Source organism: Pelobates fuscus, chromosome 2 (genome assembly GCF_036172605.1).
Source record: "Pelobates fuscus isolate aPelFus1 chromosome 2, aPelFus1.pri, whole genome shotgun sequence".
NCBI classification, from domain to species: Eukaryota; Metazoa; Chordata; class Amphibia; order Anura; family Pelobatidae; genus Pelobates; species Pelobates fuscus.
In genome coordinates this window covers 235,620,490-235,636,757 of record NC_086318.1, presented here as the reverse complement: position 1 = coordinate 235,636,757, position 16,268 = coordinate 235,620,490, and the positions used below count along the sequence as shown (strand labels likewise).

The 16,268-nt window shown below is 39.0% G+C and overlaps 1 protein-coding gene across 1 annotated transcript in view; it reads left to right on the top strand.

Moving 5' to 3' along the window:
* The first annotated feature begins 5,752 nt into the window (after positions 1-5,752).
* Positions 5,753-16,268, top strand: part of IL22RA2 (interleukin 22 receptor subunit alpha 2) — a 31,169-nt gene continuing 20,653 nt past the window's right edge. The window contains exons 1-5 of the mRNA XM_063441763.1: positions 5,753-5,860; positions 7,212-7,338; positions 10,025-10,209; positions 10,665-10,819; positions 13,692-13,839. Of these exons, the coding sequence (XP_063297833.1) occupies positions 5,821-5,860; positions 7,212-7,338; positions 10,025-10,209; positions 10,665-10,819; positions 13,692-13,839 (655 nt within the window). The 5' untranslated portion in view covers positions 5,753-5,820. The remainder of the gene's footprint in view (positions 5,861-7,211; positions 7,339-10,024; positions 10,210-10,664; positions 10,820-13,691; positions 13,840-16,268) is intronic.

Sequence of the window (16,268 nt, the reverse complement as noted above, 5' to 3'; positions counted from 1 at the left end):
CTATGTAGGCAGACCTTTTTGTTGCACAGCATTACAACATATTGGGATGTTCTCATGTCTCACTCCTTTCTTGTGAGGCAATAGTTAAATGCAGATATACTAGAGACATAATAAACAATTAACTATAAAACTATAAAACTATGGAAAAAACACAAAAAAACAAACATATAACACCGTGTGGGATAAGTATTCACCACATCTGCGTTACTCCTTAGCGAGTCATGAGTATACGCATAGTTACTATGGGCTCCACAGGTCTTATGTGGAAAAGTCACTTATCTGTAGTTTGCGTTTCCCAATCTGGGGTTACTTTCATGGGTGCTGTTGTCGCCTCTCGTGAAGTAGCTTGGTTCGCTGTGTCCAGTATAGGAATGTTCCATTCCGCCAAAACCCTTTGTCCCTCCTCTGGGCTAAGAAGATGTTTTTCGATGCCGTTTCTCCTGATGATAAGACGAGTCGGGAAACCCCATTTATAGGGTACCTCTGCCGCTCTCAAGGCTGTAGTTATAGGTAGAAAGCTTCTACGTGCGGTAAGTGTCGTTGCTGAGAGATCCGTATATAATTGAATTTTATTGTATGAATCAGGCAGTTTAGGACGTTTCCTGGAGGCTGACATTATGGTTTCCTTGGAGGTATAATAATGTATTCTCGTTATCGTGTCCCTCGGTGTTGATGGCGGGAGGTGCCTGGGTCTTGGTAGTCTGTGGGTTCTATCCAACAGTAATGCTGATTCCGGGAGGTCAGGTGCCAGCAGATGGAAAAGTGTGGTAACGTATCTTCCCAGCTCGCCGGGGCCTATATCCTCCGGAATGCCGCGTATGCGCACATTGTTCCGGCGGTCACGATCTTCGTGATCAGCGAGTTTGGTGATGATAGAGGCTATCTTGGTTTCCAGATCACTGTAGGCCGAAGCCACATTATTATGCGCCTTAATGAGCTCCTCAGTTTTATTTTCGAGGCAATCGGTCCTTTCACCCAATGCTTTGACATCAGCTCTTATTTCCCGAGCTAGCTTGGCAAAGTCTGCTTGCAGAGATGTCTGTAAGCCATTCAACATTTTTTGTATTGCTGATTTCGTTGCTGGGATGTCTTTATGGGATATGGAGGTGTAATCACTTCTGTCGGAACTTGAAGCTGGTGAGACTGTTCCGTCAGCGCCATCTTGCACGCGGCGTGGCGGTGAGGCCATAGCTGCGACTTGTAGTGAAGGTGTGTCTTTTGCCTTATTCTTTTTCATGGAGCGTTGTGTAATTTTGTTCAGGTGGTGCTCCAGTATGTCTAGGCAGTATGATACAGGTAAGTTTCTCGTTGTTCGCTAATATATTCGCTGTGTTAGGGTACTCTCTCCTGGAGCCGATCGCTCACACGTCCGACTTCATGAACGGTCAGGCCACGCCCCCCCGGTACTGTATGTATTTTGATAATTGTAATATAAAAAACATTTGAAGAAATAAACATATATAAAATATTTTAAAAGACAAAGCTTAATTGCTTCCAAGACAATCTTTATTTTTTTTTATTGTATTCTTAATTATTTACATAATTTAAATAGAGAAACTCTTACTAACTATAAATTATTATAGCTAAAGATATCTGTACTCTTATGGCCCTGCTAAATTATTTGCTTTAAGACTTTATGGTAGTAAATAGGGGAACCACAGCTGTTACAATCCTAAACAATCCTTATATCGCAACTGTAACCCCTCTTAAGATTTTAATCCTCTGAACATCCTATGTGATACCTAACTCTGAAATTAACCCTTTTTATTATATTTTCAACTATACATTATGCTAGCAGATTTGCTAGCAAAGGTACAGATTGGGAGAAAAAAACTAGCTCTTTCTCCCCCATTTCAGCCAAATCTTCACAATAGACTCTATGCCAAGGATTTGACTGGCAAGGGAGAGCAGAAGAGACCCCCCACTGTCAGTCCTTCTGATCTCCCAAACAGAGCAACCACAGTGCATGCCCCTTGGTTGATATAGAACCCCCTTAGTCAATGCTGTTAGAGCTGGCTAGGGAGTATAGTGACTAATGTCAGTCTGTTCAGACGCCGGCATTTTGGTAATGAAGCCAGGTTTTAGATTTCACACAGTTTGTTAGTCCACCTATCCAACAGTGCTGCATAATTTGTCCCACTTTATCAATTGTAATTATTATTTTTTTATATATTTTAGTTATGTTGTATGTCTTCAATGCCCCCTTTTTGTTAAATTCACTTTATCTGCTTCTTCTATTTTTTGATTTTTAGAGAAACTGCAATGTTTTTATGCAGGATTAAAGCAGCACTGTCACCCCTGAGAATTGAGTATTTCATAAAGCTGTAATTTTTATCACATACTAATTTTGACTGAAATTCCAACCCAGTTCAAGAGATATACTTAGATAAGGTGGAAACTATGTTGTCTATGTATATCTGTATATTTCTTACGCCTGACACTTCTAGAGACTGGGTGGAACTACCGCTCTCTACACATGTAAATCTCCCCAGCCTTCACCAGGGACAACTGCAATGAATTGGCTCTGTGGAGAATCCCATGGTCTCATGGCATCCTCCCTAAAGCTGACACGTCAGTAACTGCAGAGGACCCATCTGGGAAGAGGGCTGTACTTGCGAGGGACAGGTTTAGGTAAGTAAATCTCATATTTACCTGTCGTCATCCCCCGGCCACCAGACAGTGAAAATGCCACTTAAAAACTGTCTCTAGTGGCTGTCTACCAGATAGCCAAAAGAGGTGTTTCCTGCTGTTTCACAGAGTTTAACTCCATGAAACAATGCTGGACGTCCTCACACTGTGTATGGGGACATCCAGTCTCTCGAAAAACTGATAGGAAAGCATTGATTCAATGCTTTCCTAGGGGAAGGCCTAATGCACGCAGCGCTCACCTCGCATGCCCATTAGGTTCCCCCTTGCGATGATTTCAGAGACAGACACTGAGCCAGCAACGAGGGATCTTGGCAATGGAGTCAGGTATGGGGTTCTTTTTTGTTTTATAGATTTTATTAAGTAAAATGCATAATACAGAGGTTTAACATAAGTATAATGTACATGCAATGTAGTTCAGAATTTCCATTAGTAATTGTGTTAGAAAAGGGGATGTAAACTGCGAACAGAAAAATTAATAAATAAGTTATGATAATTGTGGCATTACCAAGGCGTCACACTTGTGATGTAGATAATTAATATTTAAGTATCTTGCCAGGGGTCAGCCAGGTGAGACTTACTTTGCGGCTGGAGAGTGTCAGGTACTGTGTCAACCCGCCCATCTATCTCAAGTTATTGAACACTGCCTGCAGGTCGTTCCTAGTGGTTCCCTCTCTCTGGTTGGCATTGAGGCCAATAAAGGGCGCATCTCAAGTTGAATGTGTGCAGTCCCAACTAACGTGATATGTTACCAATGAGCTCCAAGCTCGAGTGAAGATCTATATTTGTTTATGGAAAAGGCAGTCATTTCTTTCATACGTTTAATCAAGTAAGTGTTTTAAAGAGTTTGAATGTCACTGGGTGGGTCAAAGGGGAAGCGGGACACAGGGCCGCCATCAGGGGGTGACAACCATAACGGTTGTCACGGGCCCGGCGGCCCTGGGGGGGCCCGGCTGCCCGGGCCCCAAATGTAGCAGCAGAACTGCCGCCGGTGCAGTTGCACCGGTGCCCGCACGCTGATGGGGCCCATCGGGTGGCCCATGCACTTAGGGCCACCCGATGGGCCCCATATCTTCAGGGGGCCGGTCAGCGCTGCGGCCGTGGTATAGCGCGACCGGGCCCCTAAAAAAAAAAAAAATGCCGCCGCAGCGCAAGTGATGCTGGGAGGAAGTGGTCACTTCCTCCCAGCTCACTCCACGCGGGAGGAGCGCTCACGCCCGACATGAAGAGGGAGAGCCAGCCGACTGCCAGTCTCATCAGCCCCAGCCAGCCACCCTCCTGCAAAGACAAGGTAAGAAACAGGAGGGTGGCTGGAAAATGAGCTGTGTGTATGTATGTATGTCTGTATGTCTGTATGTCTGTATGTCTGTCTGTGTGTATGAATGTCAGTGTATGTATGTCTGCATGTCATCATGAATGTCTGTATGTATATCTGTATGTGTGTCTGTATGCATGTCTGTATGTCTGTATGCATGGATGTTTATCTGTATGCATGTCATTATGTGTGTATGAATGTCAGTGTATGTATGTCTACATGTCATTATGAATGTGTGTATGTCTGTTTGTATGAATGTTTGTATGAATGTATGAATGTCTGTATGTCATTATGAATGTGTGTATGTATGGATGTCAGTGTCTGTATGAATGTATGTCTGTATGTATGTCTGTATGCATGTATGTATGCATGTATGTCTATCTGTATGCATGTCATTATGTGTGTATGAATGTCAGTGTATATATGTCTGCATGTCAGTATGAATGTGTGTATGTCAGTATGAATGTCTGTCTGTATGTCATTATGAATGTGTCTGTGTCTGTATGTCCTTATGCATGTGTGTCTGTATGTATGTTAGTATGTGTCTGTCACTATGTACGCCTGTGTGTCTGTATATGTGTGTATGTCTCAGTATGTGTGTGTCAGTATGTATGCCTATATGCGTATCAGTATGTGTGTCTGTTAGTATGTATCAGTGTGTGTGTATCTGAGTCTTTTTGTATCAGTGAATGTGTTTGTGTCTGTGTGTGTATTCCTGTGGGCGGGATTTGGAGGCGGTCTCTGTGGGCGGTTTTGGAGGCGGGCCCCCAGGGGCCCAGACCCTGAGCTCAGTTAGGGGCCCCAAAATTTCTGGTGGCGGCCCTGGCAGGACACTATCGTAATAGGAATACTAACACTATAGTGTTCCTATAATTTTATACTAATAATATTCCTTGCCATCCTGTCATTCTCACTGCCATATGTTTACCTTTACAGCCAAATGTCAACAGAGCAAACTATATGGCATCTGATAGTCTGGATTTAAATTATTGTTTGTTTTGTGTGATTTTAAATAAAACTGGAGATGTGGAGGTAGCTGCACCTGTCTGTAGGCTTTCTGTAACTGATGAATTGGGTTTGCCATTTTTGAGTGATACAATCTTGCAAACTAACGCAGTTATTTAAGGGAATTAATTTTCCGTTTAATTGAATTTAAAGTGACCCTGTCAATCCACTCCCCTCGTAGTTTAGTAGGCAACAAGACAATACAATCCTGAGAATACTCTGGAAGACATTTTAGGATACTAAATAATGGGGTATGGGTAGACAGTCCCTATAAATTATGCCTTAATGTAAGGTGTTTCCGCTATATTTCAAGATAATACGGCTTGGAACTCCAGAGCATCAGTCGCAAGGAGCCAGTGGGTCTAGATCGCCACGTATGTTGGTGTATGTCCCATGTGCTGAAAAACAGCTCCTTGATAGAGCCTATTCTTCCATCTGGTGAAACCATTAGGATAGGGGTGCTGGGGTAGACTGCCTCCAGAATAGTGGGATAAGCCTTTTAGCTTTAGCACAATCTTCAGGTATTAATAAAACAAAAATAAGATCACAACGCAGCATGATGAACTAAAACAAATTCATTACAATGATATTTCTTATTTATTCGTATTATCCTTTGTTCCAATGGTTTATCCCAAGTTTCACAACTTTTATTGCTAAAAAGAAAAGCAAGAATGTGTTATTAAGGAACTTCTCATACAACCAACTGAATACTTCCCATAATTGAATAAACATTAACTAATGTGAAATGGAGAAGTTAAGTAGAATGTGGCATTGTATTTCAGGGAACAGCTACTATAAACCACCTGAATGGCAAACATTTGTTCCATTTTTGGTAGAAAGACTCCAGAACCAAGATGGGTTTAATTCTTCGCTTCTGTTTATGGACCTTGTGCTGTAAGTAATATATTTATGTCCAAGTTATTTGTCACATCTAGATGATTTTTTTTTAAATAAATAGACTTTGTGTAATACCAGTTTATTAGCAAATTAACAAAAGTGCTCTGTAATAATTTAGCATAATGACCACTTAAGACCAAGGACATATCAACACAAATTTAGGAATTCCTCTGTGTCCTATGTTCATTCGTAATTAGATTACCACTGTCATGGCATTACTTTCTCAGACTTCTTACTGTTGTAAGCAAAAACAAAACAGAATCCTTAGTTACTAATTACCATATTAAATGTATTAGTGATAATAAAAATATATTAGCTAATACAGTGAAGGGTCTTTTCACTAATTGCTGATTTCCTTTGGCTCAATTCTCCTGCATTTAAAAGTTAAAGGGACACTACAGTCACCAGACACTATAGTCACTACAGTTTAACCCCTTAAGGACACATGACATGTGTGACATGTCATGATTCCCTTTTATTCCAGAAGTTTGGTCCTTAAGGAGTTAATGTAGTGCTTCTGGTGCCTATAGCCTGTCCCTGCAGACTTTTCAATGTAACTGTTGTCTTTTCAGAGATTCTCAGACATTTTCAGATATGTAATGCATTTCTATGAGAAGATACTAATCGGTGCAGAATGCTGTTTTGCCGTCTATGCGCAATACCCTCCCAATGCGGAAAGCATTGAGTTGGCTGGGGTCATCAAAATTGAGGATCTCAGCCACAGAGATGGCATAAGGTGGGGCTAGTCATGGCGACGTAGTGGAAAAGAAAGGTGAGAAACATCACCTTTTTACTGCACATACAAGGGGGGAACCTAATAGCCCCAACATGCAGGAATGCATGTTTGCATTCTTGATACTGTAATATTCCTTCAAAATTCCCCCGTGGCTCATGGTGCGCATTAACAGCTGAATGCTAATTCATTTAAAATAGTTTAAATTCCCTGATATAAAACAGGACAATGCACTTTAAACTCTAATCCTAACTCAAACTCATCCATCACCCTATAAGGATGCCAGAACCATAATCACCATAATTCAAAAACAACAGCTAATTTAAGGTAAACTGAATGCATCAGGTATATATTATATAAAGCCATCATAATCTGTAAAAGTTTAAAGTGATTATAGGAATGAAACAAAATTTAGAAATAGCAATATATATGATATATGAAACTGTTATAAGAGTATATACCTAATATCTAGGTAATATCTATATCTTATCCAAAAATTGTCTGTCTTATCTAAACATTAATTAAGACTAAAATCAGTCTTTAAATGAACAAGCATTTATTGGAAAATACGGCACTTTTAAGAACGTTATCATTATTTCCTTATCTTTGTTTTAGTCATAACACCCATAGACTTGGCTACACAGGTTACCAACTTGCGGTTTAACTCGTTAAACTACCAGATACTCCTGCGATGGGATACTTTTGACGGCAATGATACCCTGTACGACGTGCAATACCAAGTGTACGTATCTCTAATCTGCATTTTTATATATCTGTTGATATGTTGTGTATATGACATAAACCATCTCACATCTTTCACAGCCAGGCTGAGGTGATGGAAGTTGCAGTAGTCCTCTTTTAGAGTTGCACACTAGATGTTTGTTTACACAAGCTGTCATTTAAAAGAGAAGAGGCAGTTTGGTTATCAGTCTCCCAGCTGTAAAAATTAGATTGCAAAGTATTTTTTTTCTAAACCCTATGAGTGCCATAAGATAGCAATAAATTATTTTTCATATCTGCAAAGCAGCAATAAAAAAGGGACATGCAAAACCTGAGATTTATTTAGCACCAAGTTTATAAAAATTAATATTCCAAATCCATGACTAGTCTATCAATTCAACAGCAATTACGGCAATGTACTAAACAAGATGTATGTTTTCTCAGATCATACTACATTTTTATGCCAATATTCCTGCAAGCAAGCAGTAAGTAAGCTATGCCTCCAAGAAAAAATAACAGATCAAGCTAAACTTTTCCATAAATGGCATTGTGATTTTAGGAGCATAAATCACATTTAACGTGCACAAGCAGTGAATGCACAATCAAACAGCCTACATTCTATACATGTCCAATGTGTCCCAATAGTTTATGCAGACAGCCATCAGTGAGTTAGTTTGTGCTGTAGTGGAGGACGTGGACAGGATATATTATAGTACTGTAATGCTGTATGGTGTATCTCTACCATTTATAATGGAAATTTGCAATATAATTCTTTCTTAAAGATAAACGGTGTCAGTAGTTCACTTTTTTCCACTTGCAATAGGATTTGTATTATTATTAAAAGCTAAAATTATCTTATGGGGGTCTTCCCTATGGACAAGCCACCTCTGACCTTCTCAGAGCAAGACATTGTGTTGATTTCTTCAGCAGTGCTGAAGTGACATATAGAAATTAAACAAAACAAACACAAATAAACAAAACACATATATGGTATATAAAATTCCAGCATTGAACCTAAGAGAGCTGGGCGGCTCTCAAATTGATCCAATTGATGTGAGTTGGGGTTTTTAATAAAAATTGATGTGGGATCTCTGAGACATTAATATTAAAGCGATACTGTCACCCCTCCAGCAAAATTAGTATTTCATTAAGATAAAATATTTATGAAATACTCAGACTGACTGTGTTGGAATTTCACTGAAATTTTAACCCAGTGAAAAGATATATGGAGACAAAGTAGGGACTACTTTGTCTCAGTATTTTCCTACGCTGGACCCTTCTTAACACTGGACGGAGCTACTGCTGTCATGAGGTGTCAATCACCAGCTCTATCTACGGAGGATACCAAGGTCTTGTGTGGTCCTCCATAGACCTCAATGCTGTACTCTCGCGCATGTCATAAGTACAATGCATCAATTGATCTACTTTTATTAATAGCACCTTTGTCATATTTTGAAAAAACCCTCAAAAGTGACATCTCACCTTAGTATGTATCACCCTTGGTATGAAGCTTACCTTCCAGTACCACTATGTTCTTTCTTCAGCTCCTGCGTGCTGTATTCTCACCCATGTGTGAGAGACCTAGTACAACACAGAGTCCTATGGATGATACTACATTATCAAAGGATCCTCCATACACCAACGTCATACACGAGAAGATGCCTTTGGACTCAGACAATACCTGATGGCAAAAACAATACCTTTTGTCAACCTTCAGTTTGCCCATAAAACAATGTAGTCCCAATGTTGTCTTATATATTCTGATTGCATTGGGATTTCAATTAAATTCCAATGTATTTAATATAAGGATTTCATAAAGATTTAATGAGAGCTTCTTTACAAATATCTGCAAAAATGATTCCGAGTCCTTGAGCAAGGGAACATTAATATGCCCCATTTTTTTTGTTTCCTGGTTTATAATGATCAGTTCTAATTGTCTTTTCCAATGTGTATCACTTTGGTGCCTTTCTATAACTTTTTCCTTTTGCATTTATTTTTTATAGCACATGTTTTATTTATTAATACTTAGCTTTATTATTTTCTTGCACCAAAAAGTGCCCTTTTTTTTGGCATTTTCTTATACCACTTTTATTTCAATGTAACAGCATGGCAGAAAACTTGCACAATATTTCCAATGGTACATCACCAAGGTGATGCAAAACACTGTTGGATTTTACAAACAAAACAAGATTTCTCAGACAACTTTTTAAAACACTTTAATGAATTTGAGGAGATTTTGACCTCCCACTTCCTCAAAAGGATGCTTTTCAGAAATCTCTGAAGAATTTCCTTCTATTTGTCTCAGTATTTGGTAAGTATTTTTAAACGGTATTTGTCAGTAATTAAAACGGTTATTGCTTTTAATTTGCTTGATGAAAAAAAAAAGCAGTAATTTATGACTGATTACTCAATAAATATTCTGCCTTTCCTTTTAAAAACAAAAATAGGTATGCAAAATAATGAAATGTATATATGCACAGGTATCTCTAATATAATTCATAAACATATAGTCTGAAAATTGCCTGTTAAAAATTACGTAGAGATGGTGGAAACACACAAATATTTATTATCTACTGTTGTACACCAATGATTATTATGCTTTACATTGTAGAACTCAACTTTTTTAACATTTCTCTAACCCCTTACATCACTTGTAGAATATAAAAAAAAAGTGCAAATATAAAAAATATTTATTTCTAAATGTACAGATATGGAGAACCATGGGAAAATAAAGCAGATTGTATCGGCATACGTGAGACACAGTGCAATTTGACTTCGATAACATCCAGTCCTGAACATGAGTGTGAAAACATTTGGGCCAGAGTGAGAGTTACAACAGGAAAGTATTCTTCACGCTGGACAAATAGCAAAAGCTTTCATCCATTCCATGACAGTAAGTTTGTCTCTGGACCTTGGTTTCCAGCACAATAACAGGGACTCTGCTCATACTCACTTCTCCTGTCTACACTGCACAGGGTTCCACATTCTTGATGTCTGTCTTCTAGATCATTTTCCCTAATTAACTTATTTGGCAGGGCATTTAAGGCAGGTATCTAACCAGCTCAGCTCGTTGTTAAGTTTTAAACTAGCTATAAAACTCTTTATAAATATTTACAGAGATGCATGAGGAGGAGGAGGTTGGGCTTCTATTAGTAACTTAAATTCTGAAGTAGAGATATGTCATCTCATAAATGAAAATGCATTAGCAATAAAAATAGCAAGTCTGAGTAATTTATATAGACAACTATGTCTCCTATCACAGAAGGACAATGGTAAGACACAAACTTGAAATCGAGGTACTATACTTGTTAATATCCAACAGCCTGTCTCCTATGTGTTCCCATTCAGCAACCATTGGCCCACCAACCGTGGCTCTCTCTAGCTCATCCAACTCCATCTCAGTAACCATAAGTGTTCCATGGATTCTACAACGCAGCAAGTGTATGTCCAAGGAAAACAAGAAGAAAACCCGCTTCCTTGTTAATGTTTCAGACGTTTCAGAGGTAAGGACCACCATGAAATTAATCAGAGCTAGAAAGTTATTGAAAGAGTTATCAAACCCCCTTTTTAGTTGTTGTCTTTGAATTATGCCTTATTGGAAATATTATTTAGGACCTCTAAAAGACACTCAAAACACTGTTAAATTGTTCATTACTAATGATTGGAACATGTAACAGGCTCAAATCCCATGTCAGTGCTCTGAGCCGGCAAAGGGAGGGAAATATGGAATTAGAAGGGAGAGAAAGAGGAAAGAGCAGAGGCGTACATGGCACTTGGGCGGAAATATTATTGACACCCCCTCCTCCAATCTGTAAAAAAATAAAATAAAATTGGCGCTCTTGCTTGCTTGACATTCATATATATTTACACATTTGTATTAATACAAATTCATATTCACATGTACTAACATGCATGAACACACATATGGACACACAAACACATAAATTCCTATACATACACAGACAAACAAATAAACATACACAGACTCACATATACACACAGACATTGATATACACACATGGGCATATTTACACAAACAAACACAGAGTGATATACAGAAAGGGGTGCGGGGAAACAGCGCCTGTAGAATTGTTCTCAGATCCAGTGATATATAGAATGAACAATGAAACTTAATATAGTGTAGTATATTAAAAATCTTGGTGAAGTATAGATAACAGAAATGCACTTACAATTTTCTGGAGCTTATGTTCAGCTCCAGATTGATGCGCATGGACGGAACAATCTCCGTCTGTGAATATAATGGTAGATCCAGGTACTTTTTGGTGAGTTATTTGTTATCAGGCTGTGAATTGTTGTACCACTGGTCGGCAGTCAGGTGTCCTCAGTATACAGGGAAGATAAAAATAGACTATAGTGCTCTCTGTATGTAATGAGCTGATTAAAAAAAAAGGAATAAAATATACTCACAAACAGAGAGCAAATACAGGTATTGCTCAATCCTATAAGGCTTGGGTGGTATGATCTCCACCGAGGATGTTCCTGTGAGAATCTTCAGGATAAAATTCCAGGATAAAAAATGCCAGGATAAAAAAAAAATATATATTTTTTCAAAGATAGGTCTAGAGACTCCAAAGCAGTATAAAACAATACGCTTTATTTGGAGATCATAAAAGGTATAAAATTGATAATAACACTAACGCGTTTCTCCTTTAATAGGCTTTTTCAAAGTGCAAACACTTCGAAAAAGCCTCTTAAAGGTGAAACGCGTTAGTGTTATTATAAATGTTATACCTTTTATTATCTCCAAATAAAGCTTATTGTTTAAAGGTATAACATTTATAATAACACTAACACGTTTCTCCTTTAACAGGCTTTTTCGAAGTGTTTGCACTTTGAAAAAGCCTGTTAAAGGAGAAACGCATTAGTGTTATTATCAATTGTATACCTTTTATTATCTCCAAATAAAGCTTATTGTTTTATACTGCTTTGGAGACTCTAGACCTATCTTTGAAAAAATATATTTTTTTTTATCCTGACATTTTCATCCTGGAATCCTTCTGGAGATACTGAACTTTCCTCATACAGATACATTAATTTTATCTCTATGAGGAGATGCTGATTGTCCAGGGTTGTGTTTAACTTCTGCTGGCTCTGCCCCTGCTCTGCTTCCTTGACAGTCTCAGCCAATCCTATGGAGAAGCACTGTGGTTGGCTCAGACCACCGCTTCTGATGATGTCAGCAGACAGGGGCAGGTCACAGGCAAACAGGGGCAGAGTCAGGAGCTGCAGACTTAAATACAAGTAAGATTTTACCACATTAAGGGAGGTAAGAGGGGACTGGGGGGGGGGGGTAGATTCTGTTGTTAACACTATAGGGTCAGGAATACAGGTTTGTGTTTCTGGCCCTTTAGAGCTCCTTTAAGAACAGGCACCAACCATACGGCACCCCAGCGAGCAAGATGCCTGTAGGTAGGTGCCTGCTCAGGAGGAAAGAGAGACTAGCCTTGCCACTGAAAGCAGGGGCTAGAGCAATGGCCCCTTTCCTCGGCCAGGTGAAGTGCCCGACCGCTCATTCTGCTCCTGAATGGCAACCCCTTAATGAGGGGCACCCGGGGAGGACCAAACCCCCCTTCCCTCCTCTCTCCCCCCTCTGCTCCTCTCTTAGTATGCCACTGGGAGAGAGGTACATTTTGTTTTACTAAATTGGATGGGAAGGCAGAGAGGGCTGCAGACAAAGAGGGAGGGGAGACATGAAAAAGTCCCACAATTGTTTCCATATACATAAAAACTGATGGGGAGCTGCCTCAGGTCCCTCTGTGGACAAGCCTCCACTGCTTTTTTCTCTATTTACCTTCTATCCTTCAATAAATACATTCCCATAATCACCTAATTACTAGCCTCTACCAGCTTTATCCACCTACCTCTCTGTTTCTACTCATGCTATCCCAATGTTCCTTTGTTGTATTGCATACCTTATATTATTCCTTATATTGTTCTTTTTCTGAAAGTGTTATACTGCTTATACTGCTTATACTTATACTGCTATCTATGCCTCTACCTCTATGTCTCTGCTATAGCGATATTTACTTTGGGTCATTATTTTGTGTCTTTTTATTCCACCTATGCTTTGTGTCTGTATGTTCATACCCCCTTTCCCATTTGTGTCTCTCCCTTCATGTTTACTCTATCCCTGTTTCTCTCCCCATTCCTTTTACTGTGTCTTATATTATACCTCCTCCTCCATGTCATGGCTGTCATTGTTGCATTATTTTCACGTTGCAAGGAGTCCCTTGATACCATCAGGATTCCAACTACATCTAGTACTAGTCACTTGCACAGCACTTAGCACATGTAATGTTTTTTTTTTTTTAAATGAAAACAAGACTTTGCTACTAAACAATGTTTCTTTATTAGGTGCCAAAAACATATGATACAAATGAAAATTTCTGGAACATATCAAACTTAACACCTGGCTCATCATATTGCATTAGCGTTCAAATAGAATTATGGAATAGGAAGAAAAAAAGCATCCCAAGCTCCAAACAGTGTGTGGACCTAGAAAGTAAGTCTTTATTATCCCAGCCATCCACACACATATTCGCAACATACACCTTAAATGCAGTGTAATAATATAACTAATATTAATGAGTGATTCTACTGTAACCGCTTAAAGCAGCACTGAAACCCTTGAACGATGGAATTCCAACTCAGTCAAAAGATAGAATGAGACAACATAGGGACCACTTTTTCTTAGTATATTTTTTCCACCTGACACTTGTTGACATTGGGTGGAAGAAATATGCATTCGCAAATTAGAAGGAATGTGCTCGATCTATGGAGGATTCCACAGTCTCGCTGGACCCTCCATAGACATCAATGCTGTACTCTCACTTATGTGCAAGAGTACAGCAGTGACGTCAGCTTCTAGCAGCTGAAGCACCAGGAGCAGAAGAAGACCCACTGAAAGAGGACACCTTTGCCTTGCCACCAGGCACGCAGCGGCTATGTCACCATCAAGGGTCTTTGCAAATCATGCAAAGTCCTCCAATGATGACAGTGCCGCTTTGGTGACAGATGCTTGTCCTTCACTTAAAGACACAATTATGTGTGTGTTCAACCTCAATTTCCATCTTTCCTATTTATTATACCAACACTTTATATCTCGGTTTTAAAGAACAAAAAAGGCTTTAATTTATTGTGACATACATATATAAATACTAATTTGTTATAAAAAAAATGAAAAACAAAATATAAGAAACATTAAAAACACATTTTTTTCACAGCTTTGGCAATAATAATGGGGGCATAATTAGGGACGCTTAAGAAAAGTCATTCAAAATAATTTAAACTGTTTGACTTATTTACAGAGAACATCATATGACTAGGATTTCAATGTTTAATTGGTAGTTGCAGGTCACAAAATACAAAGAATAAAACTTTTTCTCCTGTGGAATGATTAAGGATTTGGTATGTTTCTCTTGCATGCTTAAAGGGACACTTTAGGCACCCAGACCACTTCAGCTCATTGAAGTGGTCTGGGTGCAATGTCCCAGGTCCCTTAACCCAGCAAAAGTACTCCACCTCTCTACTAGACAGCCACTAGAGGTACTTCCGAGTTGTTAGGGAATTTTGGTCACCTAACTGATGCTATGCATGAGAACATCCATTGTCATGTAAAACCCCTATAGGAAAGCATTGTACATGTTTTGCATGGTGGAAATACTAATGTGAGCGCTGCTATTAGGAGCGGAGGTGGAGCCCGAACCAACGCTGAGGGACATGGGCGATGGACTCAGGTAAATGACAGAAGACGTTAACCCCTTCTGCACCACAGGGACAATGCGCCTCTTAAAGTAGGTGTTGTGAGTGCCACACACACATTCAAACATCCCAGAAGAAAGCATTAAAAGCAGCTCATCTGCCAGTCTGAGCTACTAAAAATGTCCCCATCTGACAGAGGACAGTCTCAAGTATTGATTGATACCTGGGACTTCCTGGTGTGAGCAGGAATTTAACCTTGCTTGTACCACATTGTAGTAATGGTGATTTCAATCCCCATGCAAATGCCTGTTTGTAGTGCTCTCTTTGAGCACTACAAACCGAGCATCAGTCAGTCTGGGACCACTCATTTTGGCCCCTAGCTGACAGAGGATAGCCCAGGTATCAAATGAAACTGTGAAATGAAATGGTCCCTGCTGGTAAAAATACCCCATAATGGAATTATTCTGTCATGAGTCCTTAAGTAGCGTAACAGAATAATTCCATCATGCGTCGTTAAGTGTTTAAACATGATTTAAAAATTTATTTTAGGGGTATGTTAATATTCTTGAAATAACTAGTTGGTAACCCTCTATGGATCAGTCAGGCTGCCTGCAAGACTCAGTACTTGCTAGGACCCATGATTATTTGTGTGTTAGGGACATCACAAAAGAGAATTTATGATTAATTCTTAGGTCTACCCAGTTTTTTCATAGCCAAAACAACTTAGACCCATTCTATTTCTGGCTGTTTTTCACCCTGATCTTAGTCTTAATCTCAATGAGAGGTCTAATTGGGTAGCTATAGTTTTGGTTCTAGAGGAACCTGAATTTAACTGGTTAATCCTTAAATATTCTTTCAGTATTTTATATAACATTACATTACCATTACATTGTTGAAATAATGGGAAATAAATAAATATGGGTTTGTTAGTAGCTAAATTAATCTTATGAAACTGCATTTGTGGAAAATATGCAGAAGCAAAATATATGAAAAATTTGCATGCACACAATGATTCAAGACAGGCTTCACTTGCAAATCCAACCACCACTCAAGCACAAACAAAGCAGGATAAGGAAGTGTGGACACATGCTTCTTTTATTCAGTACTGACAAATAAAGGGAAGTGTCACTTCTCTGGAATTAACACCTTTGTGTAGAGCACTGAAAATCACTAATAACTTACTTTTTAACCTTTAATCATTTTCATAAATTTATGTTTTCCTTTACATAT